This window comes from Phasianus colchicus, chromosome 11 (genome assembly GCF_987193195.1).
Source record: "Phasianus colchicus chromosome 11, bPhaCol1.hap1.1, whole genome shotgun sequence".
NCBI lineage: Eukaryota > Metazoa > Chordata > Aves > Galliformes > Phasianidae > Phasianus > Phasianus colchicus.
Window position 1 is genome coordinate 10,755,769 of NC_143446.1, and position 24,550 is coordinate 10,780,318.

Consider the following 24,550-nt stretch of genomic DNA (forward strand, 5'->3'; position numbering starts at 1 on the left):
GCTTACCTGACTGGGCAGCTATGGTCAATGACTGTAGTTTTCCATTCTAAAAGCATTCAGTTCTGGTTTTTTGCTTTGCATGTGCCAGACAGGATGGTTTGGGACCAGGATTGCGGAGTGCTGGTTCTTGTATGGGACATGATGGGGATTCTGGCAGCCAGACTGCTTCACAGACTCATTTGGTTGGATTAATGAATCTGTCCCGGCCTCTGTTTTTCCAAGAGTGATGAGAAGTTACTGATATCATAGGGATTTGTGAGCTCCTTTTTATATTGGCCATTTGGTGGGGAAGGAAATTCAGCTCAGAGGGCTTTTCAGAAGAATAAAGTGTTTGAGTTTGTTCTGTTCTAATCCTGGTTACAGAAAATTGACAAGTTCCTGTTAAAGTCTCCTTAAGCGTAAAATATAAATACACATGGATTGCACCACGTTTTTTTCTTCTTTGTCCCCTTCTCTCTCTCTTTTTAATTTCCTTTATGGCTTTTTTTTTTTTTTTCATTTAAATGTTGCCTGTCTTACCCTATAGATAGTTCAGGTTTGGACCTGAGGTTCCGCTGTGCTGGCACAGACCCATGGAAGAAAGCTGTGGGTTTGCTTTGTTTCTACAGGTTGCAAGTCTGAACCGAAACGTATGTTAATGATAAGGGCTCTGTGGGAAGAAGATGCAAAGAGGTGTTGAGTGACACAAGAAAAGAATGGTCTAGGAGGTGGGAAGAGAGGATGTAGCTAAAACTAAATACGGTGCTTGCTTTCTGCCAGATCCTTTGCAGCAGAAGCATGGATGTATTCCCAGCTGACAGCCCCCTTGTCTCTCTTTCCCCCTCCTTTTTCTGTCTCCCCCTCTGGGGCTGCTCTGTTAGGATGAGTTGCTTCCAAACAGACAATACTTTTCTAGCAGATAAACGGACACCTAAGAAGCTGTGCTGGTATCTATCATAAACAGACATGCAGCACAGTGAGGGAAATTACAGGATGGGGACCAGCATCATTTGTCATATTAAAAAAAAAAAAAAAAAGCTTAAAAATCCCAACCAACTCCCCCTCCACTTGAGCAGCGTCCACAAGAAGAGCAAGCAACGCACTTTAACACTGTCATTTTCTTTCCTAGTCTTTTAATACATTATAAAAAGCTTCAGTTAAACATTCTTACCTTGGGCCCTGTTTGTAAAGGATGTGTTTTAGACAGATGGAAGCAGGTGTCTGTCCTGACACAGATGCAGGACTGTAAATTTGCAGGGGAGGAGATGGGAGATCATTATTTAGGAGGCTTTTGTGGCTTGTTCCAGCATCTGGCATTCTACCAGGGCACCTTCTGAAGAGGGAGAGGGACAGGAAGGAGCTGGAGAAATGCTGAGCTGCAGTTCCCTGCCTTGTGCCCACGCAGCATGGAGGCTTCTGCATGTCTCAGCTCCTTGGTGCTGACAAGGGAGTGGCAGGGTGAATATTTGGGGTTTATCGGGTGATTTCTGGAATCTCTGTCTAAGAGGCATGGTTGAATCATGGTCCCAGCACCGGCTGCTGACACCTCACATCTGTTAGTTCTCTGTCTGCTTGCCTGACCTTGGTGAATGGTCTAACTGGCCTTTGGTGCAGGGCAAACAACCAACCTTTTTTTTCCTTGTGGTTGAATCAGATCTTGCAGTTCCTGGAACCAGCTATTACAAAATACTTGAGAGATTGGCAAGAGCTAGGCATGTAATTAATTCTTAAAAATCTGATGGTCAGATACCATAAGCGCCCATTCAGCAGCGCTCGGTCGGTGCAGAAGAGTGGCAGCAGTGTGTCAAAGGGGCTGATTCTACTCAAAGATATTTCAGCTTCTGGATTGCAGGCGAGCAGTTGAAGTAGGCTCCCTGTATGTTTTTGGATTTAATTTACCTGTAGGGTCTCTACTGTGGCCCTACTCTTTTTGGGTATCACAAAAACAGGCAGAAGTACATCTCACACCAATCTGTGTGGAGTCACAGTCCTCCTTCTGCTCTATCCCATTTGTTTTTGCCTCTTCTGCTTGTAAAAAAGGGTGAGTGACATCTACACCCGTATGGTGAGATGAATATGGCTATCACATAAATAAAATTACTGGCTGCCGAATAACAACAGCTTAATGAAAATGTGAACTGTTAAACAAATAAAGCCAGTCAAGCTCATAACACTTCTGCGTGGAATCTCACTGTATCACCGAGCAGAAATAGAATTAGGCACAGAAGAAGGATGTCGGGAGTGGTTGCCTGTGCCTGCCTTGCTGTGCTGGGTGCATGGGGCTGGGATGGGCAGCAGCGAGCCATAACCACATGTTGACATACAGCTGCAGCAGCCAGGGTTCCAAGCAGGTGGCCACCCTTGTCTCCCATCTATATGGGGCAGAGGGAGGCTGGGGATGAACCCTCAGAGTTTAGAGGATAACTGAGGTTGCTCTCATTTCTTCTTTCTTTTCCTCTCATCTTATCTAGGCTTGGTCTCTGAGCTGTGTGGAGTCCCCAGCATGCTGAGGATGCATGGAGTCAGGGTCACACCAAGCTTTGGTTCACCCCAGTGTTGGAAACATTGTACAAGTTTACCTTTAACATGTGTTTATTTTTCTGGGTGACCTTGTGCAATTTTCTTGCACTGGATCTGTTTCATGCCGTCCTGCTGCCTTTATCTAATTTGTTTTCTTGTGTATGTTACTGACGTCAAGTGAAGTGTAATTTGTTTGAGAAGTGGTGCTTATAACAAGGATCCTGCTAGTAATCCCTGCTCTGAATCCCTGTATACACAATGCTCCAGGAATAATTAAAGTCAGAAACTTCAATCTGGAGGGATGCACAGGGGAAACCTGTCCTGAAATGAGGCTTGGCATAGCTGGCCTTCATATTTCCAGTGCATTTTAACAGTAGGGTTTACTGTTTTTCTTCCAGAACTGTTTTTAAGTAGAAGCTTGACATCCTGAATTTATGCACCCAGCACTGCTGTTCATCAGTCAGTATTGTTACCACATCCTTTCTCTCTCTATTAATTTTCCTTGGTAGTCTGCAGGGATCATTTGCCAGCTTGTTTCCAATTCCTGCACCTTCCTGGCGCCTTGTTTTGAAACATCTTGCTATCGTGTACTTTCCATTTCTGTAATTCATTTAATTCAAAATATTGGAATGGCATCTCTTTCTTCCTTCAGTAGGAGATTACAGGTCATATATACAACTTAATCCAAAGTCGTTTGGCTTCTGGGATTATTTTTTTCCTTTTATCCACCAGGAATGGGGGTGTGTGGAAGCTGTTGCCTTCCTGTGTTTTGTGAAGGTTGCTCAGAGCAGGGCTTGGTGGTGCAGCAGTTAAACCCTGCTGTCAGTGTCCCCCAGCAACTATGTTACTGCTGCTGTCCTTAGCTTGTAGATGTTGTGGGTTTAGGGTTTGCAATAATGAAATTCTGTTGCATCAGTAAGAGGTTTTCCATTCCTTTTGGCTCTGGAAACGGATATTCACAGTTGGGTGAAGTTCATTTTAATCCTTACAAAACCAGAGCTGTATTTGTACAAGTTGTTCTGCTTTTGGATCCTCCTGGGACTAATCCATGAGCTTGCAAAATGCTTGGGGTGCCTCTGGCTGTGGGGCAGAGGGGTTAAGGTTCGGTCCAGCATTATCCCTCCTCCTGTGCATTCCTGCCTTCAGCTTGCTCCAGAAAGGTGCTGTGCTGTGTTTGCAGCCTCTGGCTTCTGATGCGTATAGATAGCGGGATGCAATTACCGTCCTCTGAGGTAGAATCATTATGCTGGCTGTAAAGAAAGAGGGTCACAGTCCTAAAGGGAAATGATTTTAAAGCAATCTTGACCAAGTCTAGTAAAGCCATTTCAGACCACTTAATGCTCAGCCAGTCCTTCACAGCACTTGTGATACGTCCTCTTTACTTGGAAAGAGGCAGTGGCACTAATGCTTGTCAAGGGATAAAGAAAACCGCTGATAAACTGCAGCACAGGGCTGGGGTGACTGTCTTCAGAGGTGCTCAGGAACTGTGGAGGTGTGGCACTGAGGGTCAGTGGGCATGGTGCAGGTGGGTTGGGTTGGACTTAGTGATCTTAGAGATCTTTTCTGACCTTAATGATTTTGTGTTAGAGGAAGGCAGAGTTCAGCACGGTTTCGTACGTGGAGCTGTGATCAGCAGCAAGCTGAGAGATCCTCTGGCTGATCTGGTGGGAGAAGCAGGCAGCAGCTGCAGGTGTGCTGGGAGCAGCCGGGGCCAGAGCAGGCACTGCTTCATGCAGGTGATTTTCTTAATTTCAGTCCTTTGCAGCAGCTGGATAGCCACGGCTCTGTGGGTTTACAAAGCTCTGAGCCAGTACCCAGGAGAGCCAGAACAACTAGTGGTGAAATGCTCCACGTCCAATTTTTGTCCTTTAGAGCTCCTGTGTAATTTCATTGGAAAACAAAAATTGTTTAAATAATGGAACAGACCCAATGAAGTTGTGCAGTGGTGCAGAAGGGGTGAGGAAGGGTTATTTCCTTTCTTTCCATTACTTTTCCCCTCCTGCCTCGCCTCCCAAGTGTGGGTGAAAGCTGCATGTCAGGCACTAGCCCGGCCCAATGGCTTTTCTTAACAGCAAGAATAAGATTAAATGCAATTAACATCGATTGAACAAAACCCGTCCTCGGTTTGCACTCCAATTAATTAATCAGCCATCCTTTCAGTGGCAACCCTCTGCAGAGCCCTGTTTGTTCCTCCTGGCCCTACCATTTTCTAGCACGTGTCCCAGATGAAAAGAGCTGAGCGTGGCCTCCTGCTCCCCGCTGTGGGTCTGGGGCTCCCAGCTCAGCCAGGGGCTTCGTGCTGCTTGGGGACTGCAGAGCTGCTCAGTCAGTGGCAAAGCATTTCCTGTGAAGCAAGGCTAATGATGGGAGCTCTCTCCGAGTTAGAACAATTGTCTGGAGGAAATCAATGTTAGAATGCATGAACAAACAGGTGAGGATTGGTTGTGCTGGTAAATAGCTCAGTGTTCTGGCAGTGCAGGGCAATGTGTTTGACAGCACATCCCGGGTGTTTGCTGCAAGTGCTGTTCTGCTGCCCTGCTCTGAGAGCACTGTCCCGGGGAAGCAGCTGAGAAATCACCGGGTGAGCTCCTCTGCTCTGCAAAGCTGTTAACACGGAGAAGAGGGACAACAAAACTCTTTTAATAGCATTTTGAATTAATGCTTTTTGTTGCTGCCAGGCATACTCCGGCCCCTTCGTATTCCAAACTCAAGGACAGCAACTGTTGGACTTCTGAAGGATGAGGGAGACAGAGAGGCTTTTCTGTGCAATAACTGTATGGCACAGAAGTGCTACGATCCATTAGTCAGCACAGCTGCTCAGCAGAACAGCCAATACCCTGAATGTAACAGAACAAATTGCACATAACCAAAAAATACCTACAGCATACATCAAACCGGAGTGACTCAAATGTCCCTTACAATGCTCTGGGCTGCTAATAGCCCCACAACAAATGCCTTATCCAGCAGAAAGGCCTTGAACACCCATCTTAGGACAGGTGAGGATTTCTGTAGTTTGTTAGTGCCTCTTTGCAGATGAACAGAGATGAAGAAGTGACTCGGTCACGTTACTGAAGTCTGCCACGTGCCCACAGGTCTTCTGGGTTTGAGAAAACTGCCTGTGCATGGCACAGAGCTGGGAACTATGGAGATTAATTTCTACTTTGTCACTGACATTCCAAATGCACCGACTCATTTATCATGGGGGTCTGCTCTCTGATTTCTTCATGGCTACGTAGTGCCCAGATGTGTGAGCACCATGGTGTGACTGCTTGAAGGAACAAAGGTAAGGCATTCACTGGAGGACACTTGCAGGGTTTAGCCCTGTGAGACTAAAGGCTGGTTAAATAAATACATCTTGGTCCAGCTGGGGCTTGGCAGACTGCATCTGGCAAACCCAGAGAGAAGAGGTTCCTTATGGCCTGGAGTTCGTGGGTTCCACCTGGAGCCAAGGCATGGAGCATGGAGAGGATGCCGAGCTCCTGCACTGGGACACAGCTGTGATGGATTGCCTCGAACCCCATGCTAAAGACACAGTTCTTGTAGGTGGTAGTGCTGGGCTGGAGTTCTTCAATCAGAACCTGGTGTCTACCTAACATTCAGAACAATCTGCTCTCCCTCTGCATGAAGGAAACTGGCACCATCACCATCCTGATTCATCAGTGAATGCTGCATGCTTCAAGGCTGCTTGCATCCTGAACTCTTACCTAATACTGCAGCAGAGAGCATCCAAAGCTGGCTGCAGGATGGTTACTCTGTGATGCATCACTTAACTTCAGGCTGAGCCTCAACTTGATTAATTGGGAGGATCCCATCATGCAGGAACAGCTTGTGGCTGCGAGCTGCCTGGGCTTGTTGCTTGTGCAGCCTGGCTGGTATATCTGCAATGCTAAGGGTGTGCAGGAGAGAAAAGGCTGCTCCTTCCCCTTCTTAGCTCCCCCTGTCCAAGGTAAGCATTGTAGCAGCCCTGGGACATCTTGCAGGGAGGATTCCAGGTTGGAAGGGACCCCAAAGGGTGCCAAGTCTGGATCCATGTGGCTGCAGTGCTAGCTGGAGTTGAAACACTGGTGTGAACGGCTGGCTTAGCAAAGAGTGGGTTTAGTCTGGAGATGTGGCGTCCTTCCACGCTATTACACAGCGTGTGAGGCATGAAATCAATGGAACTGTGCTTTTAAGTAGTTAGCCACAGGTTTATGAACTGACGGCTCAGGAACAGTGAAAACAATTTTGTGCATATGGTGACAAGTGTTTTCTTCCATCAACTGCTAACAGGCCAGGAGGCCCTCAGAGTCTCCACGTGCAGGTGTGCTACAGCTGGGTGATGCTCTGCAGGAACTGCTGGAGGAGGAGAGCTCTGATCTCTGCCTCTGATCTCTAGTGCTATTGGTTTTAATGATGCCTGCACTGCACAGCACATTCCCCAGAAGATTTGGGGCTGGACAGGTTCACTGTACTCTGGTTTCCTGTTGTTGTTTGTTTCTTTCTTTTGAAGCAGCACAGAGTGATTGATAGTATTGTTACCTGCATCTTTTGTTCCCAGAAACTGCCCTTGGTGTGAGCAGCACGGCAGGAAATTGGTGTCTAGCCTGTTTGGCATCCCATCAGCTTTTGGCCCAGTGATGGCTGCAAAAGATTTTGGGAAAGCTTAGTCATGTGGTGTGAGATGGAACCTGATGTTTTTGCACAAGGAGTATTTGTAAGCCTCCAGCTGGATGTGTTCTTGGAATGTGGATGGGCCGGGCTGGGAGGAATTGACTGAGGTTAAGTGCTGGCTGTGTTTTCTCCTGGACAAGTAAAAGAATGTAGTTATGATTATCAACATGAAATTGTGTAACAAAGGTTTTTTAAAATTGCTTTACAGAAAAGTTTTTGGCGTCTTCTGTAGGGGTTAACTGCAGAGTGGTCATAACAGTGGCTTTATCACGAAGCAGAGTGTTCCTTGACACTTAACTGAAGTGTTACAGTATGAATACAGCAAATTACTGTATTGCAAAATTGATTGGGAGCTGCTGCTTCTTTGCTCATTGCATTTTGTGCGAGTGCTATTAGAATTTTTTAAAATGTATTGCACTGTGCGAAATTTGTAAGTCACTAATGGTGAGAAAAATTACCTGGGAAATTAAAGGCAGTCAAGTAATATTGATGGTTCATTTGTCAGATTTGTGGCTGAGCTTTTCTAAATAATTTGGCAAACAGTTTTCTCTTAGTTCTTGAATCTCTTGAAGCTTCTTGTTTCATTGTTTCTAGAGACTGAGCTGTCTTTGGAGGTGTGTGGTCAGTGTGGTCTGAGCATTCTGACTTTGCAAGTGTTAAGCAGCAAATATCAGCCTGCTATGCAGAAGCAGCCTAAACAGCACCCTCACCTTCCAAAAGACATTGCCATGTGTGGTAGCAGCACTGTTTTTACAAAGTGTACCAGATTCAAGGAACCACAGCCTCCTTCCTAAAAATGCCTGCTACACAAGGAGTAGAACCAAGCACGCATCCAGCCCCAGTTACAGCTGGCTGATGGAATCCCATGCAGCTGACTGTTCAGCTGTCTTTCTGTGGTTGGCTTTAGAAGGGCTCTGTAAATGTGGGTAAGTACTCTTTTGCTCTGTGTTCCATTTTAAGAGGGTTTGTATCTTAAGATAAAAGTTCTTAGTAGGGTAGTCTCTGAAATGCTCTCTTATTTTCTTTCCCCTCTTATGCTGGTCCTGCTCCAAACATTGGGATGAGCGGCGTGCGTTTGGCAGCCGCTGATCCAAGTGCTCCCATGTCCTGCTGGGGCTCAGGCTTAGCGTGGAGCTGTGCTCACTCCTGCTGCTCAGCTGCTCTGAGCCTCAGCTGGGTCTATGGCTTCTCTCTCCTGCTGCAGGCCATCAGATTTATAAGTCCTGATCGTTTACAACTGACCTTATATTCTTCTTCATAGAATCAGCCTTGCCTTTGATATCATGACCTGCTCTCTCGCTTCCACAGTCCTCTGTCCCCTTGAGTGTCTGACTGCATTTTGCAGAAGGCAATACCTGATACGTTTTCTGAGGAATTTTCTGTAGCTTGTCACCCTATGCAGCATTGCTCCTTTGTTTCTGAAAGAAATAGTCCAAGGTCAACAGCTGTGTAACTAACCTGCTGCTTTTTCCTTTGTCTCCTTTTTTTTTTTTTTCTTCCAGGAGCTTTTAGTTAACTCTGGATAAACATCAGCCACCAATGAGCAGAGGACAAGGGACCACAGTTGCCCCCTGGAAAGCCCAGCATCCTTCTGGATAGACGCTGACCAAAACTGGTGCCTTCTGCCCTTCATGGTCCAAGACAACAATATGATTCCTCTTTTAATGGCCTGCATGTATTGGTCTATGTGGATGCTTCTGGAGCCAGGCAGAGGATCGTAGGAGAGGGGAACACTGTTGCTTCATTTTTGTATTGTAATAGAATGTAAAGAATGGTCTTGACTCCAGCACGTCATGTTGCTTGGAGGCATGCTCCACGCAGGCCTGGTTCACCCTGTGCTAGCTTTGGTTTCACCAACCCCTGTCTCAGTTTCAAGAGTTGTTATTTTTGTCCATTTGCTCCTGGATTAAGGGACTGAAGTACTTAGAAATAACCCTGGCTAGCTTGTTGGGATTAGCTGTTCCTAGCATGCTCTGATTGGCTACACCAGCAGGCATGTTCCTTCCCTTCTGAGGTTCTCTCCTAAGTAATAAAGTGTTTAATGGTCACTGTGTTCTGTGAGATACTTCCAGTCCCATGAGTTTGTAGATTGCTGTTTTATACCTCCTACCAGTGCCAATGAAAACTCCCACCAAGTATGGGGAATAGGAGCATTTCCAATCACAGTTTATAAATCACAAAACTTGTTTTAGGTCCCAGGCTGAATGAGGTTGGCTTATTTGAAAGTACTTGGAAGAGTGCAGAGTCCTGGCCAAAGAGAATCAGCGTTGGTGAATCATACTGAAAAACACCCTGCCTGCTGAATGCAGAGCCCTAGCTGTCTTTCTTTACTCTAGCTGTTGTGTGCAGTTCCTCCTCTGCTGTCCACTGTACACTTTGGCCTTGTTTGGTTGTGTGCCTTCTCGTGGAGCCAAGTGGGAACTCTGTTTCTCTCATCTCATCCTGCTGGAGGAAGGTGCAACAGATAGACCTGTCAGTAAAACTGGAACAGGTCTAGTTTGTAGCTTCATTCCCTTTCTCTGCCTAAAGCCTCTCCTCCACTTGGCAGCTTCTGCTGCTCATGTCCTCCTTACTGTGTCTGACAGGTTCTGAAGAATGTGATCGTGGATTTTTAGAGGTCACATCAGATTTTAATGTAGTGTTTATGAAAATAAATGAGGGGAACTGAGAACTGTTTTCTATGTTATATTCTGCTTTTGGGCAGCAACTTAGAACTTCATATCTTCATTAAAGCAACAAAATTCCTTTCCTTTTGTAGAGCTGATGCCACAACTGTCATCTTCCTCAGAAGCAATCTTTGCCTGCTTGTTGTTGTTAGCAAGAATTCCAACTCTTCATCACTGTGCAGGTCAAACTTGATATCTCCAAAAGAAGGGGGATTTTCCAAAGCAAAGTAGGATACTTTGTGTCCTCAGGTCTGTTTGTGGCAGCACTGGATGGGCTTCTGCTGGGACTGCCATGCTGGCTTCTGGATCTGCTTGTGATAGCTGGGTTCTGCAGAGCAGCAGGACTTCTGATGCTGCATGTGGAAATGTGAAGAAGCAAGGCCTGTCGCTGACTAGATTTTAAATTATCATTGGTCTAAAGAGGAAAAATACCTATTTTGTCTCTTCTTCATTTTCCTCTTGCCCCCATCTAATGTTGCCTTGGCATAAGTAATTTGCATGTCATTATTTCAGCTGCCCTAAATTGGGGGGGGACTATGATGCCAGGGCTGATTATCAGGCAGCACTGGACAATTTTTTTCTGTTAGGCAACTGCAATACATTTCCACGCTCTTTTGTAATGAGCTTTATTTACCAAATTGGCAATTCCTCTGTTGAGAAATAACTGATTACAGTATTCAGGGAGTTGCTGTCATCTCAAGATACGCAGGTGTCTGTGGAACATAAACAGATGCGATCGTTCAGACAGTGAACTCAATTGATAGAGGGTAGAGGAAAATATCAGCCATAAAATCATAAATGTAACATCTCCAGTTAATGTTGGCCAGGTGCATTGCGGCTGTTTTGCAGCCCAACAAGGACAAAGTGGCACTCTGAGGCCATGCAGCACCTCCAGATGAGGGACTGCTTGATTATTAGCTGAAAATATACCTCTTGCACATCATCCTACTTCAGCATTGTCTTGCCTAACCCGCAGTCTGTGAGGACAGAAATCAGTTCATCGTGCAGCATTAAGGGTTGGAAACTGCTCTGTCCTGCCGTGCTGCGTTGGATTTTGGTGATGAACGGCTGCAGACTTCTTGGTGACCCCAAGTGTGGGGATTGGGTTTCAGCTGCCTACTCTGCAGTTCTGTCCCTTTCCTTTGGTGCTGCACAGCTGCCACGAGTAGTTTTGTTGCTGTGGTTGCCCTCATCATCAGCCTGGTTGGCTAAGCCTGGAAAAAAATGACGAGGAGAGATGTTGATGGAAAACTGCTGAAGATGAAGTGCAGTTTGCAGAGCCACAGCTGCCATTTGGGTGAAAAATCTACAGGTAATACATCTTCGAGTGAGAGTTTTTTCATATTCCTCCCCTGTTCCTATCACGGAAGCCCTTGCAAAGATGGAAGAAGCCCTACATCCGCTCTTAGGCTCCCTGTCCTTATGTTTCTCCTTAGCTGCTGCTTGGATCTCTGGAGCATTAATCTTTTTTCATGTAAGATTGTGACAGCAGATCTCAATTACACTCTGAAGTGGCAGAGATGGTTATTCCTGGTAGTCAGTGCTGAATAGATGTCCTTAGCACACAGCCCCTGTCACAGCTGGAATTAGTGGGCAGCTTGGACTGCAGGATAAACTGAGTCTTTTGTAGATGTTGAATGGGAGGCGGTTTCCTCCAAGGCAAGTTTGAGGTAGAGTAAGGGCAGCAAGCCATGCTGCTCTCTGTGTCACATGTGCTGGATAAAAAGGAGCTCTGCCATGTCCAGGACTGTGACCTTTTTCACCTACTAAAACCAAAATTCCCAGTGCCAGATGTAGTGCTCTGTTCAGCTGAACAGCTGCGTGTCCATTTTGCCTGCCTGGTTATTGTGGTTCTTTGTGCAAATTGGGTAATTGTGTGTACAAATGCACCCGGTAATTCGGATGCAGTGTGCACATTTGTGGTAATTTCATGTAAAAATACAGACTTTCAGAGTGCCCGCTTTACAAGTACAAATTGTTTTAAAACCGACCAGATGAATGGAAGGAATAACCTTTTTATTCATGCATAATTTCTTGGTGTTGCAGAACACAAACAGCGAAGTAAGAGGAGATAAAGCAAATAACAGAACTGATAGAAATTTTCCAGTAGGCTTCAATAGGTTTTTAAATGAAACATTCCACAAGCGCTTTGAGATTCTGGTGTGCAAGGACATCTCGGGCTCTCTAAGCACCAAATTTGTGATCTTGCATATGAACACAAGCCATTGCCTCCTGTTGTTAATATTTCACACTTGGCTTTGCAAGATGTTTTATCTAATATCCTCTCTGCGTTCAGGCTTCAACCAATCCTGCCTTGTCCACAACAGGAGAGGCTGGAGGAGGAAGGCAATTGCCAAGCACGTCTGTAATCTATGTAGGAGGGTTTTGTGTAGCTGTAGGGGGAGAAGAGTAAGTCTCATTTCCTATTTTATAGTCTGCTGAATCCTGTGATCTCATGCTGTGTGCTCCTTTCCTAGGCAGAATTTTTCCATTTGTCTTTCGAATTATTGTAATTTTTTATTTCCAAACTGGTTAAAAGTGTTTGCAGCTCATCGCTAAATTATCTAATTCCCTAAAGCGTTTCATTGCCAGTCTTCCACGTGTCTCATGACCACGTTCTTTGGTTTGCCTGGTGCCTTGGTCTTCTCAGGTTAGAAGCAGTACTGATGCTCCAAGAGTTGCTGTAATTCAGTGCTCCTGGTTTAAATACAGCCTGCAATGAGCTATTGCACCCTCTTTTTTCAGCTGGCACAGCACATTGGGAGCCAGTTGGGCTGCTCAGAGTCCTGCAGGTCTGTAGCCTCACACCTGCTCCTCTTTATTTTTTTTGTCCTTGGAGAAGATGGATGTGATGCTCCCAAAATGACTTGCCTGACCATCTGAGCTGTTAGCCTTATCGCTGTTCTTTGTGCACGTCTTGGCTTCCCATCGCTGTGTTGGGAGACTGAAGGGTGATGGGGACTGGAGTGATTAGCCTGGGCCATCCTCTGCTCACTGAGTTTGTTGGGGCAGAAATGATGCTCCTGCTCCAGTGTTAATTACCCAGCAGTGGTCCTTGCAGAGCCTGGGGCAAAGCTGGAGGGAGCAAACGGAGCAGCTGTTGGTCTCAGGAGAGCTCCATGTCAAAAGTGTCTTGGATTTAATGACACGTGCTCTTTTCAGACTTTATACAAAGGTCGGCACGTGGCAGTGAGCTTTCCTTTGTCATGTTGCAAGGGGGAGCAGCAAACAAACTTACAGTTTCCAAGTTGCAGATGAAATCAGCTGCTCCTTCTCGGGTATGTGACAAGCTGCACCTGATGCCAGCTTCCCTTTGCAAATGGCCTAAATTAGATGTTCTTCCTGCTTTTTCTTGATGGAGTAGAACTGCTTGGTCCAGCAGTTCCTTTTGTGCAAAGTGTTACGAGATGTTGATGCTTGTGTTTGGTTCCTGCTGCCTGCTTTTGCATTATGTGGGAGCTATGGCATGAAAGACTTGCTACCCCAAGGAGAACAGGGAGTGGGAGCTGAAGTTTCCTTCTGATTCCTAACTTTGCCCCCTTCCTTTGTGGTTTTTTTGTTTTGTTTTGTTTTGTTTTAGAAATAAGTGCAATTTCTGATATCTTTGGGGTGTATTTGCTAATTAGCACGAGCCCAAACCAAGCCCTTTGGCTCACAAGGCTCTGTTTGGAGGGTTAGGATCTGCTCACCCTCTCAAAAATCCTCCTTTAATACTGAATTAGTATAAGGTTGATAGCTGTGGAGAAAGTTGTCTTCATTTCCTATCTCCTACTGCTAACACTTATGGCAAACTGGTGTATGTGGTTCAGTACATTTCATATTTTCTTCTATATTAAAAATGTTATCATCACTGTTTAAGACTGGGAAAGATTACTGGGTCACCCAGACTGCAAAGTAGGAAATGGCACAGGGTAGGAGCAGCAACAAGGCCTTGGCTTCTTAGACATCATGCTGGAAAGTCAGAATTCGGGTTCTCTGCTGTTGCTCCTTTCAGATGTTTTTTTCTGTACCACTGAGGACTCGTTTCACTGATGCTGGACCTGCTCTGAGGCAGCTGCCCTCTGAAGGCTGTGTGCTTAGGTATGTTTTGACCCGGTCGCATCATTAACCTATGTACGTACTCTGAAGGATGTGAATGGATAATTTAAACCCTGCAGCTGATGGAATACCCACCCGTACCATGGATAGCCTCAACATTCATGCTGTGAGTCAGCATCCACCTGCTGAGGCCGTGCAGGTGCAGGCACAAGGGTCCTGCTTTGGTACGTGGTGTTGGGCTATCACCAAGGTGCTGGAATGGCTCCAACTGGCAATTATTTTTCTTACAGCTTTAGATCAGTTTTGTATTATTTAGTTCTTGAACTGCTTGAGCTAATTTCTATAATGGGCACCAGCTGAGGGACGTCAGCAAGAATGAAAGGGTGTTATTTTTTCCCTCCTACGACTGCACGAACATCCTTCTGCATCCATTCTCTGGGTGATGGAGTCCATCGACAAAGCCAGTTTGATTTTTATTTTCTATGAATGGGGAGTGCCACTGTAAGTCAGGATTAGCTAAACATAACATTAAAAATAAAGCACAGCTATTAATTTAATGGGTTCCTCGTTACAACCATCATAAAACAAGTAAACAGGAACTCTGCCAGTGCTGCCGTGCATTCCCCCTCCGAGCAGTTGAACCAAGGGAGAGATTTGAGTTTTTGCCATTTGATAAACAGTGAGTGTGTGTGGCTTTTAAAAAATTAATTCTTCACTTTTCCTTCAGTAGCCTTTCAGCTGCTGCAGTCTTGCTGGTGACTGAGGAACCTTCGTGCCTTTAACGAGCCGGGGGGAAACGCCAGTTCAGGATTTAGCTTGAATCATATCAGCAAAAATAAAAGCTCACTAAAGGCAGAGAAATTGCTCTTTATGGGCTGCTTCAATGAAATAGCCTTGATAGTCCCCTTAATCCTTATTTACTTATTTTTCTTTTGCAAGCCTTCTTTGTATTGCATGTTTTTCCCTTTACACCTCAGCTTCCAGTGAGCTGTTGCCAGCCCCTGATAACTTCCCTGGATTGCAATTTATTGGATTAGGTGGCTCAGTGCTGTGCATCTGATGCCGGGCGTTGCACGTAGCCTCAGCCTGACGTCTGCATCGTGCCACAGGTTTCCAGAGGTGCTTTCCTGTGGGGTTGGTGCTGCTCACAGACAGCTCTGCCATCGCACCTTGGGGCTCCAAGCATGGCCCAGCAGAGTGCAAGCTGACAGCAGGCGTACCTGGGTGCTGGGCTTATTCCCAACTTAATTTGGTGCTTGCGTGGTGCTGCGGGGAAAATGCTCAGCTGTTTATTTCTCTGCTGCGTTCTTATTGTTTTATATAGTGCTTTTGGTGCGCTGAAGTAAGTGTTTGCAGGCTGACGGGCAGTTTAGAAAATTGAATACCCTCAGTAATGTATTTCATATACTTTGTGGCTGCTTTCCCCACCATCCTAATGAAACACAGCCATGGAAGCTCAGTGCCAGCTGTTGGCTTCACCCAGCCAGCAGTGGGCCTCCCCTCCCTGGTGCCAGGAAAACTAACTGAAAGGAAGGGTCACAATTCAGTCTGCATCAGACAGAGAGAAGAGAGATTCAGCTGCAGTGCCTAAGCCGATAATCTTCTTGGAAGCACCCTCAGACAGCAGGGTCTGGTACTTCAGCTCCTCCAAGAACAAAACTTAAGTCCTTTCTGGAGGCTGCAGGTGGTCTTGCACTGCTTGTTGCTGATACAGAACTCAAGTAGTTTTGCTGAAGGCTATTTTCAGCCAGTGAGTGGGTTAGATCCATGTAAATGATAGGAATCTGATCTCAAGGTGACGATCTACAAGTGTGGCATCAGGAGAAAAAGGTGTTTGCTTTCTCTTTGTGACTGATGGGCCAGGTTTCAAAGCATAATTTTGGTTAAAAACAAACAAAACAACAACTCCAATCAGCAGTGCAAGGAATTGCAGAAAATGAGGCCAATGCTTGCCATGATTTTAAGCCAATCTTACATCATCCTCTGAGCACAGCCATAGTCACTGGCCTCTGCTTACCTTGTGGGTCTGCTGGGGGAGGTCCAACCTTACAAACTCTCAGGGAAAACCAAACCCACCTATTAACTCCAGAGTTTTTAGTAAGTTGTACTTAGAGAAAACTGGGCTCAGGCTCGCTTTTGAGTCACTGGAAGTGAAAGTTGATGCTTTAACACTGCTACAGACCTTCCAGCCCTCCTGGCAAGGAGATGATGATAATGATCACTGCTCATCTCAGGAGGCAGAATTCTGCCATTCTCAGCTCCAAAGAAAATTAGATTTTCATAAGGAGTACAAGGTAAAAGATTCCTGAAGTCAGAAGCCTTTATCATTCACTGTGAATGTGGACAGCAGGGCCAAAAGCATGATGTTGCTCAGCCCAGCTCCTGGCCCTGTGGCCACACAGAGCCACTTCGCTTTGGTCAAGAGGAGTTACTTCACCCTGCCTTCTATTTTAGGGTAAGCAATTTATAAACTGGTCTGTAACATTTCTTCTTGTTATTCCACAGCTCTACAAAACCTTCACCCCAGAAAACCTTTTGAGGTTTTCAATGTAGATCAAAGCTCTACCTGAAAACTGCAGAAACAGAACCTTTCATTTCATGATGTCTATGTGTCCAAGAAGGCTGTGCCCGGCCTGAAGTTGTCTTGCTCATGCTGAGTCTGAGTTTTTGGGGGCAAGAGGGGAAGTGCTCAAGGAAAAGGAGTAGTAGAAATATACTTTTTTGGTGGAAAAAAAAATAGCACCTTTGGATCTCATTTCTTAAGTCTCCTCCAAGACCCAAGGACTTGAATTAGTGAGTAGTGATGGGGGAGAACGGCAGAGCTGGCCAGTGAGTGCCACTAAGGTGCCCTTAGTCTAAACTTCTTACCTGCAGACTCACTGGTGATTTTGTAGATCCTTGGAGTTGGCAGTGGATGGAGTTACTGCAGTACCCCAGGAGTGAGGTGTGGATCTGGAGCAGGCTTAGGTAGCTTCTGCCCTTCCTAAAGCACTCTGCAGGGTCTGAGGCTCTCAATGCAAACTGATGCTGCTCTGCCTCCTTTTTATGCTCCGTAAGTGATTGAGTGTTTGTGTTTTATTAATGCCAATAACTTCAGCTGTTGGTACACAATTTGATATTTATATTTATTTGTAATATCCAGACTTTTTTCTGTCTAGATTAATCCTCAAGTTAATCTGATGCTGAGCTATTATTGTGACAATTGAGTATACAACTTGACATTCATGCTGTATGTTGTGTGGCTAATTTATGTAACTCAATTTATAAATTACACAAATTGCTTTCATAATTTACCGCATACCTTGTACACTTCACCATAATATTCCCCGTTTGCAATTTAAACAATCCTTATAGTAAGAATAATTTACACTGAAGGCTCTTGAATAATTTTGCAATCTATTCCTGGACAGATAAGGAGCCAAGTTTGCTAAACAAACATTTAGTGGTGTTGGGTTTAACTTACTGATCTCCTGTCCCAGCTTCAGCCTGAGCTGTAGCCCATTCTCCCTCCCAGGCCTCCCGTGATGCCCGGTGCTGTCCTGCTGCCAGGAAGGGACGTTCCCCTCTGGCCACCTCCAGCTGTGCCATCAGGGCACCACGGCTCCTCCCAGCCACCCATGAGGCCAACAAACAGTTATTGATGCACACAAGGCTGGCACACGGCAGCTGGACCCACGCAGCCCCCAGACCCGCGTGGGCAGACCCTGACCCTGCCTGCTCTGTAATCATCCGCTGGGAGCCGAAACAATTAGGAGTCTTTGCTCTCCCCCCCCTCCCTTCCCCCTCCTCCTAATTGTTTCTGGCAAAAAAAGGTTAATTAAACTCAGAAAATATCCCCTTTCTCCCCACTCCTAAGCACGAGACTGTTGATTTTCTCTTTATATTTGTATTCAATTAATTCCTGCGAAAGGCTCCAACTGTATTTTTTGGTATAATTTCTTCCTTTGTCTCTCTCTCTCATTGTTAATCCTCGCATATTCAGTTTTTCCCCTCCCTTTTCCCCTAGATTTGAAATTCTATTACCATTTCAGAAGGCAAGCGTTTGAAGAGAAAATTGAATACCCGTCCAGCCTTGATAAGAAGGGCCGTTCGGTGCTCGCGGTAATTTGTGAAGCAGATTTCTCCCCTCCATCGCTCGTGACCGGGACCGGCCCCGTGTCCGTGGGGCAGCGCGGCGTTTGCTGCGCACCCGGCTGCGTGGCTGTGCGAGGGGACGTGATGACACGGGGACGAGCCGTGCCCCACCGAGCTGCAACTTCTCGCTTGTCACGCAGCCGTGTCACCCGCCGGGTGGAAAAATCACGAGTGGGGACGTGCGGTGGCGATTCCCCGCGCCTTCTGGCAGGGACCTTCTGGCAGGCAGCACGAGGTGGCACTGTGGCTCCGCGTTCTGCTCCTTCCCCGGCAGCCCTGGCTCTGCGCCCGGGGGCTGCGGGGCGCTCGGCTCTGCTAAGCGCGGGGCTGAGTCCTCGTGTGGGCTGAGGCCTAACGGAGCGCTGCTCCTCCGGCACAGTGGCATCGCGTAAGATAAGACGTAAAACCGCTAGAGCCTCCGCAGGAGAGCTGCGGAGGTGGCGAAAGGTCCGCACGAGGAGCTGTCTGGGTTTGCGGGTCCCATGGCGGCCGTCCCACCTCCCTGTGCCGCGCAAATGACACGGCTCTGCTGAGCTGCAGTGAAACGCGCCCAGGGAGCGCGCTGGGGCTGGCTGCTGGGGCTCTGCTGGAGCAGCTTGCTGAGGGCGTGGAAGTTGTGAAGGGTCCGGAGCACAAGTGGCTCAGGGATCTGGGGTTGTTCAGCCTGGAGAAGAGGAGGTTCAGGGAGAACTTATCCCTCTTAACAATGTCCTGAAGGGAGGTGGTGGTGAGGAGGGGGCTGGGCTCTGCTTGCAGGTAGCAGTGATAGGGCAGGAGCTGATGGCCTCAAGTTGCACCAGAGGCGTTCAGGTAGGAAAAATTCCTTTGTAGAAGGATCGGTAGTGCGTTGGTGCAGACTGCCCAGGGAGTGGTGGATCACCATCCCTGAAGGGGAGAAGAACCGTGGAGATGTGGCACTGAGGGATGTGGCTGTGGGCATGGTGGGGCGGGTTGGGTGACCTGGTGATCACAGAGGTCTTTTCCAACCTGAATGATTCGAAGATTCTATTTCTAGTGCGTTGTGGGTGGTGATTGGTTTCTGAGGGTTTTGTTCCTGTTTCTGGTTGCACTTCACAGTTACAAGGTAGGGAGTGCTTGCTTTCTCCCCTCTTGCATCCTCAGGCATCCTGCGGTGTGGTGCTTCCCGTGGTGGGTTTGGGTCTGGGCTCAGAAACGCACCATCTCTCAGCACTGTGCTGTGGCTGGAAGCTGCTCCCTGCCTCCCAGTGCAGCGCTGCGCCCGTGGTTTAATCTTTCTCGAAACAGGTGCCCTGTGTTGGGTGAGGGTTTAGTTTCTCTGATTTTATTCTTATTGAACAAGTATTCAAAATGCAATAAGGAGAAAATGAAAAAGCGCTCAGTGGCTGGTGATGGGCTGGGGTCTGTGGTTGGCAGGCACTTGGCGAGCTTAAGTCCTCTGTGTGCAGGGAGCTGGCAGTGGAAGTGGGGTGTCTGTGGGGGCTGAGGGGCGAGGGCAGGGCAGGAGGCAGCCCATAGCGTGTAGGAGAGGTGTTTGGGGCTGGAATGTGCTGAGGCGAGGCGTCCAGTGGCACACCTGTGTAACAGAGATTCCTTCTCTAATCTCATGGGTTTTTGTAGCCCAGAGCCCAGGTGGATTGCAGCGCACGCAGCCTTGTGCTGTGCTTTATTACAAGCTGGTTAATAACTCCGTACTGATGGTTTGTTAGAGGAGTTAATTTACCCTGGACTCCTTGCTCATTTAGGCTGCGAGGCTCAGCCAAGGCTACACCTACCTGAGCCTTTCCAGTTTGCCTCCAGTAGCAAAATTCACCTTCAGGCTCGTGCCTGGGTGAGAAGCGTGTGGGCAGGGCTGGGTCCCTGCAGTTCTCCTGGTATCACTCTCCTTGTGCCCCGTGGTTCCTGTGCCATCAGCAGTGCTAAGGAGCACAGCATCCTGCCCAGCCTGGTGACCAACAGGTAGCTGAGCTGCCGTGTGGCACCACACTGTGAGCTGGCGTTAAGAATACATATTGACATTAAAAAAGGCCCCTCTGTACCAATTAATTGAAGTCATTAAATTTAATGGGATGGTTATTGCATGTTAAATAAATACCAGCTAATTATGAAAAACATATTTGCCAAGGTTTAACCATAGAAAAGATGCCTCAATTACATGGTTATTAAACCTCAAAAAATATACACTTTTAATAATGAAGTGACATTTAAATAACATACATTAACTGTCTTATTAAACACTGATTCTTTTCATATTTGAGGACTTTAATTTAGAGCATTTTCCCTGCCACTAACAGTACCATGCATCATTAACTGTCTTTCACTCATCATTTTGTAAACTTTTTTTTTTTTAATCAACAGGCTGCACTGCCTGAGTCGCTTTTGTTCTTCCAGTTCCCAGCTCTCCCTTCGGGTGGTGGGGGTTTGCCAGGGAAGCATGCACAGAGAGAGGGAACTTCTGGGATGTTGCTTTGAATCACTAAAGCCCTTCCTAAGAGCACTAAACCCCTTCCTCAGTCTGCTATCCTGCAGTACCCCGGCAGCTGAGCTTGTCAGGGCTCCTGGCATATCCTTTTTGAGAGGATGCTTCTGCACCTCTCTTGTTTTCACAGATCTGATCAAGTCGGTAAAGAGCAGCCGGGGTTGGGACAAGAGGAGCACCGGGCTGCAGTGGAAGCGCAGAGCTCTGCGGTGACCAGGGACGGGCATTTCAGGGAGCTGCCTGGCACTGCGGAGTGGCTGTGAGCATGGCAGGGAGCTGCACAAGCAGAGGGCTTGCAGGCTCCTTCGCTTTAATGCATTTATTGATTGCAGTGAACACGTCAGGATATAATTTAGAAATCGCTCTCCCAGAATCAATCAATTAAAGGCCCTGCTGGTAATTTAGGTGCCTTTTAGTTAGAGCCCCTTCCTTCGCTTGCACACCTTGCTATTCCTGCTTTGCTTTTTGGGGACTTCTGTCTCCCATGCCAGAAGCTGGGTTCCTTTCTGTCTAGGACAGTCTCTGCCCGCATCTCCTGTCAGCAGATCCGCTGCTGTTCTGGGAACCAGCACTGCCTCTCTTGCCTCCCGAACCAGCCATCATTTACAGGATGTCAGTGTGCCAGGGCACAGCGGCTCCCAGATTGCTTGTAATGCTTCCTGCACCAAGGTAGATAATCCGTGTTTGGGAGACCTCAGTGGGCAGCAGTGGGTACAGAAGCACTTAAATTAATGATGAAGAAATTAACTCACTGGCAGCAGGGGCTGCCTCCCTACCCAGGCCCAGAGAGGTTGGCAGGCTGTGCTGTGGGCCCAGAGGCAAAGCAGAGGCAGGGCTGGTTTGTCTGGGGGAGAAGTGGGGATTTCGAACTGTATCTTGTTTACCAAGTGGTCTTTTCACTTGGATTCCCTGTGCGGAGGACATGGGGTGGTTGAGTGTTCTGCAGTGGTAGGTGTCAGCCTTCTTTGGCATCTTTAATATTGTGGAATTTATTTAAAAAAAAAAAATGAAAATGAAACATCCTTTTAAAATAGAAATATCGGTCTCTTCTCCGCCAAGACACGGTTCTTCAACCATGGCTGAGAATTTTTCTGTCCTTTTTTTCTCCTTACTGTGCTGATGAATGTTCATCAAAATGTTTTTGTTTGTTTGTTTGTTTTGTTTTTGTAAAAGCCTTTAGCAAGTCAACATTTTCTGATGGAAGAAAGATGAGGGGGAAAAAACAAGTCTCCAAGTATCTCAGGGTTGGATTTGAGGCTCTTTGTTTGCTCTTTCTTTCATACCCACTGTTAGGGGTACATGACTTGAAGTTGAAGCCAGTGGAATGGTTGGACCTGGAAACAGTTTCAGACTGAAGAGATTTAGAGTGGGTGCGAGGAAGAAGTTTTTAACAATAAGGGCAGTGAGGCACTGGCACTGACTTGCACAGGGAGGTGGTGGTGCCCCATCTCTGGAGATAGCCAAGGTGAGGTTGAATGGGCTCTGAGCACCTAATGGAGCTGTGGGTGTCCCTGTTCGTTGCAGGGGAGTTGACCAGGTGACCACCATAGTGACTTTAAAAAAAAAAAAAAAAAAAACAAAACAACAACACATCTCAGGATGGCTCATGAGTGTGAAACTGAAGCTTGGATGTTCTGCTGTTGGGAGCTGCTGCTTGTATTTCACAGTGCTGGATGCTTCATCTTCACCAAAGTTTGTGATGCTTCTCAGGGGATTTCTGTGCTGCAATATAACATCCCTGTATAGGCTAATTGTCTTAAGTAATGGTTTCTGCTTTTTTTTTTTTTTTAAGGTATATTTATCATATCTTTTATTGAATAGAATTAAAGCAGAATTAGAAACTAAAATAACTTTAATTACGAACTTCATGATTCAGTATGTTGTAAATCCTTCAGCATAATATTGTGCCATAAAAATGCTATTTTGTGATAATTATTATTATTATAATTAATGTTCCTTAATTGCTAATGTCACAGGCATGTGTTATCTCCCAGGTTTTCTCACAGTGTCTCTGGAAGAGCTTCTCGGTGGGGATGCAGAGAACTCAGCTGGATGCAGGCGCGTGGTCCATTGGAGGGGTTGAAACCACCTGTGCTGCCCCTGTGTGCCTGGTGCTGGGTGTCTGGAGGTGCCTGTGCTCTGTCTCATGCTGGTGGCACCTGAGCAGGTAGCCTGGCTGTTCTGGGAGCTGCTCGAGGCTGCCTGACTATTACAGCAAAACAGCATGTAGGTCTTTGCTGGGCAGTGCATGTACTTCTGGGAGCTTAGGATGCCTGGGTGCTGGGGTCCTTCTAGTTCTCGTCCTCAACCACCTCAGCACACAACCTTGCTTGAGTTTTGGAGCACCAAGAATGAGCTGAATGCCTTTGCAGTGCCCAGCAGGAGCCAACAAACCCCCACACATAGTGCTGGGAGCAGAGATGCAGGGTGTGAGCAAAGTGAACGTTCTGGGGAGAACTACGATGGTCCAGAGAGGGAGGTGGAGGAATGGCTGTGAGCTGCTTCCCAGCACTAGTGCATTGTCTCTCACTCTGCTCAGTGCTGAGTGGAGGGAGCAGCTTTTCCCCTGTGGGGCATGCATATGGTGCAGAGCATCCTGAGTGTTGCAGTGCCAGGAGATGGTGCTCTTCGTACTGGCTAAGCCTAGCAACTCAAAGCACCAAAGTCCTCTTAAGAGAAGGATGGGGAAGTGGTGGGATTTATGCTTTGGCTGTAGTGGAGCTGAGCCACTCTCATTAGCATCGTTTACGAGCTCAGAGGACGCTGCTGGTGTCTGGAGGCAATGCAGAGAGCGAGTCCTGAGTTCTGCTGCCAGCCCAGGCCCAGGTGCGAGGGAGGAGTGAGAGTAAAGAGATGTGAAACTCCCGATGCCAAGCATGTGAATTTTTCATGTGACCCAGAGGCCTCGCTTGTACCAGCATGGGGCTGTCCAGGAGCAGCTGAGAGCGGGAAGGCACGAAAACAGCCACCGAGCCACCTGCTTCGCAGCAGTGAGTGTGCATGGGGTGAAGCTGAAACCAGGATACATTTTTAATGATGCAGGCAGGGCTGAGTTTCTTTAAATAAGACTAGACAATGAATATGCGCTCTGTAAGCCATGTAGTGCACCACAGATGCATTATTTACAGCAGCTTCTTCCTTGTCTATTTAAATTTTACATGGGCACTGGAGAAAGCAAAGGGACTCCTTGGCGTCTCGTGGCTGCCCACTTGTCCCATGTGATGGAGATGAATTTCTCAGCTGCCGGAGGGTTTGGTGCTCATTGCTCCCTGACTTGAATGCTGGGGGAACAGCCAGCCTGGGTGATGGCACATGGACAGGGGAGCAGCTCTGGCAGACATGAACTCAACCAAACCACGGGGTGACTTTTCCTAGTTCATTTCCCAAAAGAAGGTTATGGGGAGAACAGTGACTTGGGTTTTAGTGTTGCTGATGCATCATCTGGTCATAATCACTATATTCTGTCTTCTCCCTGAGCATGAAATGGAAGAGGGATGCTATTAGACCATTGCATGACCCCGTGTCCGTACGGCACACTGAGCACAGCAGCTCTCTTCCTGGCACTTGTGGAAAGACAGAAAGCCTTTGGGAACTGGGAGATGAGACAAAGTCATCCTGAAGGGGAGGGGAAGGTGAATCTGCTCTGCAAAAAGAGCACTCAGCTGGCTCTGGTCAGGGAGAGAATAGGGGGGTGGGAGTGAGCAGCAATGTGGGGGCTGCAGCATAGAGTATAGAGGGAGGTCTACATACCCCCAGGGAGACAGGCGGTGAGCCCTGACCCACACTATCCTCAACCATTAGGTTTTAGAGTCAACATATGCTGCAATTAACAAGGGTGAGGAGCAGCATTGGGACGATTTGTCTTCTCTTCTTCTGTCTCTGCAAGACTGACAGCAGACCTTTGCTCCCACCAGGTAAAATGCCACAGAACCTGCTGCGGCTGGCCGTGACGTACAGCTGAGTCACTGGATGCCTGGTGGCACTAAACATGCTGATGATCACACTGCACCCTTTTGCAGGCTGCAACAAATCACTTCAGCTGCATGATCTCCCCTGGGTATCTCTACCCAGCTGTTGCTGTGTGTCCTAATGGGGTGGGGGGTTC

General features: G+C 47.1%; 1 protein-coding gene across 3 annotated transcripts in view; it reads left to right on the forward strand.

Moving 5' to 3' along the window:
• The window catches only part of CHCHD6 (coiled-coil-helix-coiled-coil-helix domain containing 6), a 101,747-nt gene extending 92,552 nt beyond the window's left edge, over positions 1-9,195 (forward strand). For all 3 annotated transcript variants that reach the window (XM_090148223.1, XM_090148224.1, XM_031607619.2), the window contains one exon: positions 8,652-9,195. In XM_090148223.1, the coding sequence (XP_090004349.1) occupies positions 8,652-8,675 (24 nt within the window). In that variant the 3' untranslated portion in view covers positions 8,676-9,195. The remainder of the gene's footprint in view (positions 1-8,651) is intronic.
• Positions 9,196-24,550: the final 15,355 nt, after the last annotated feature.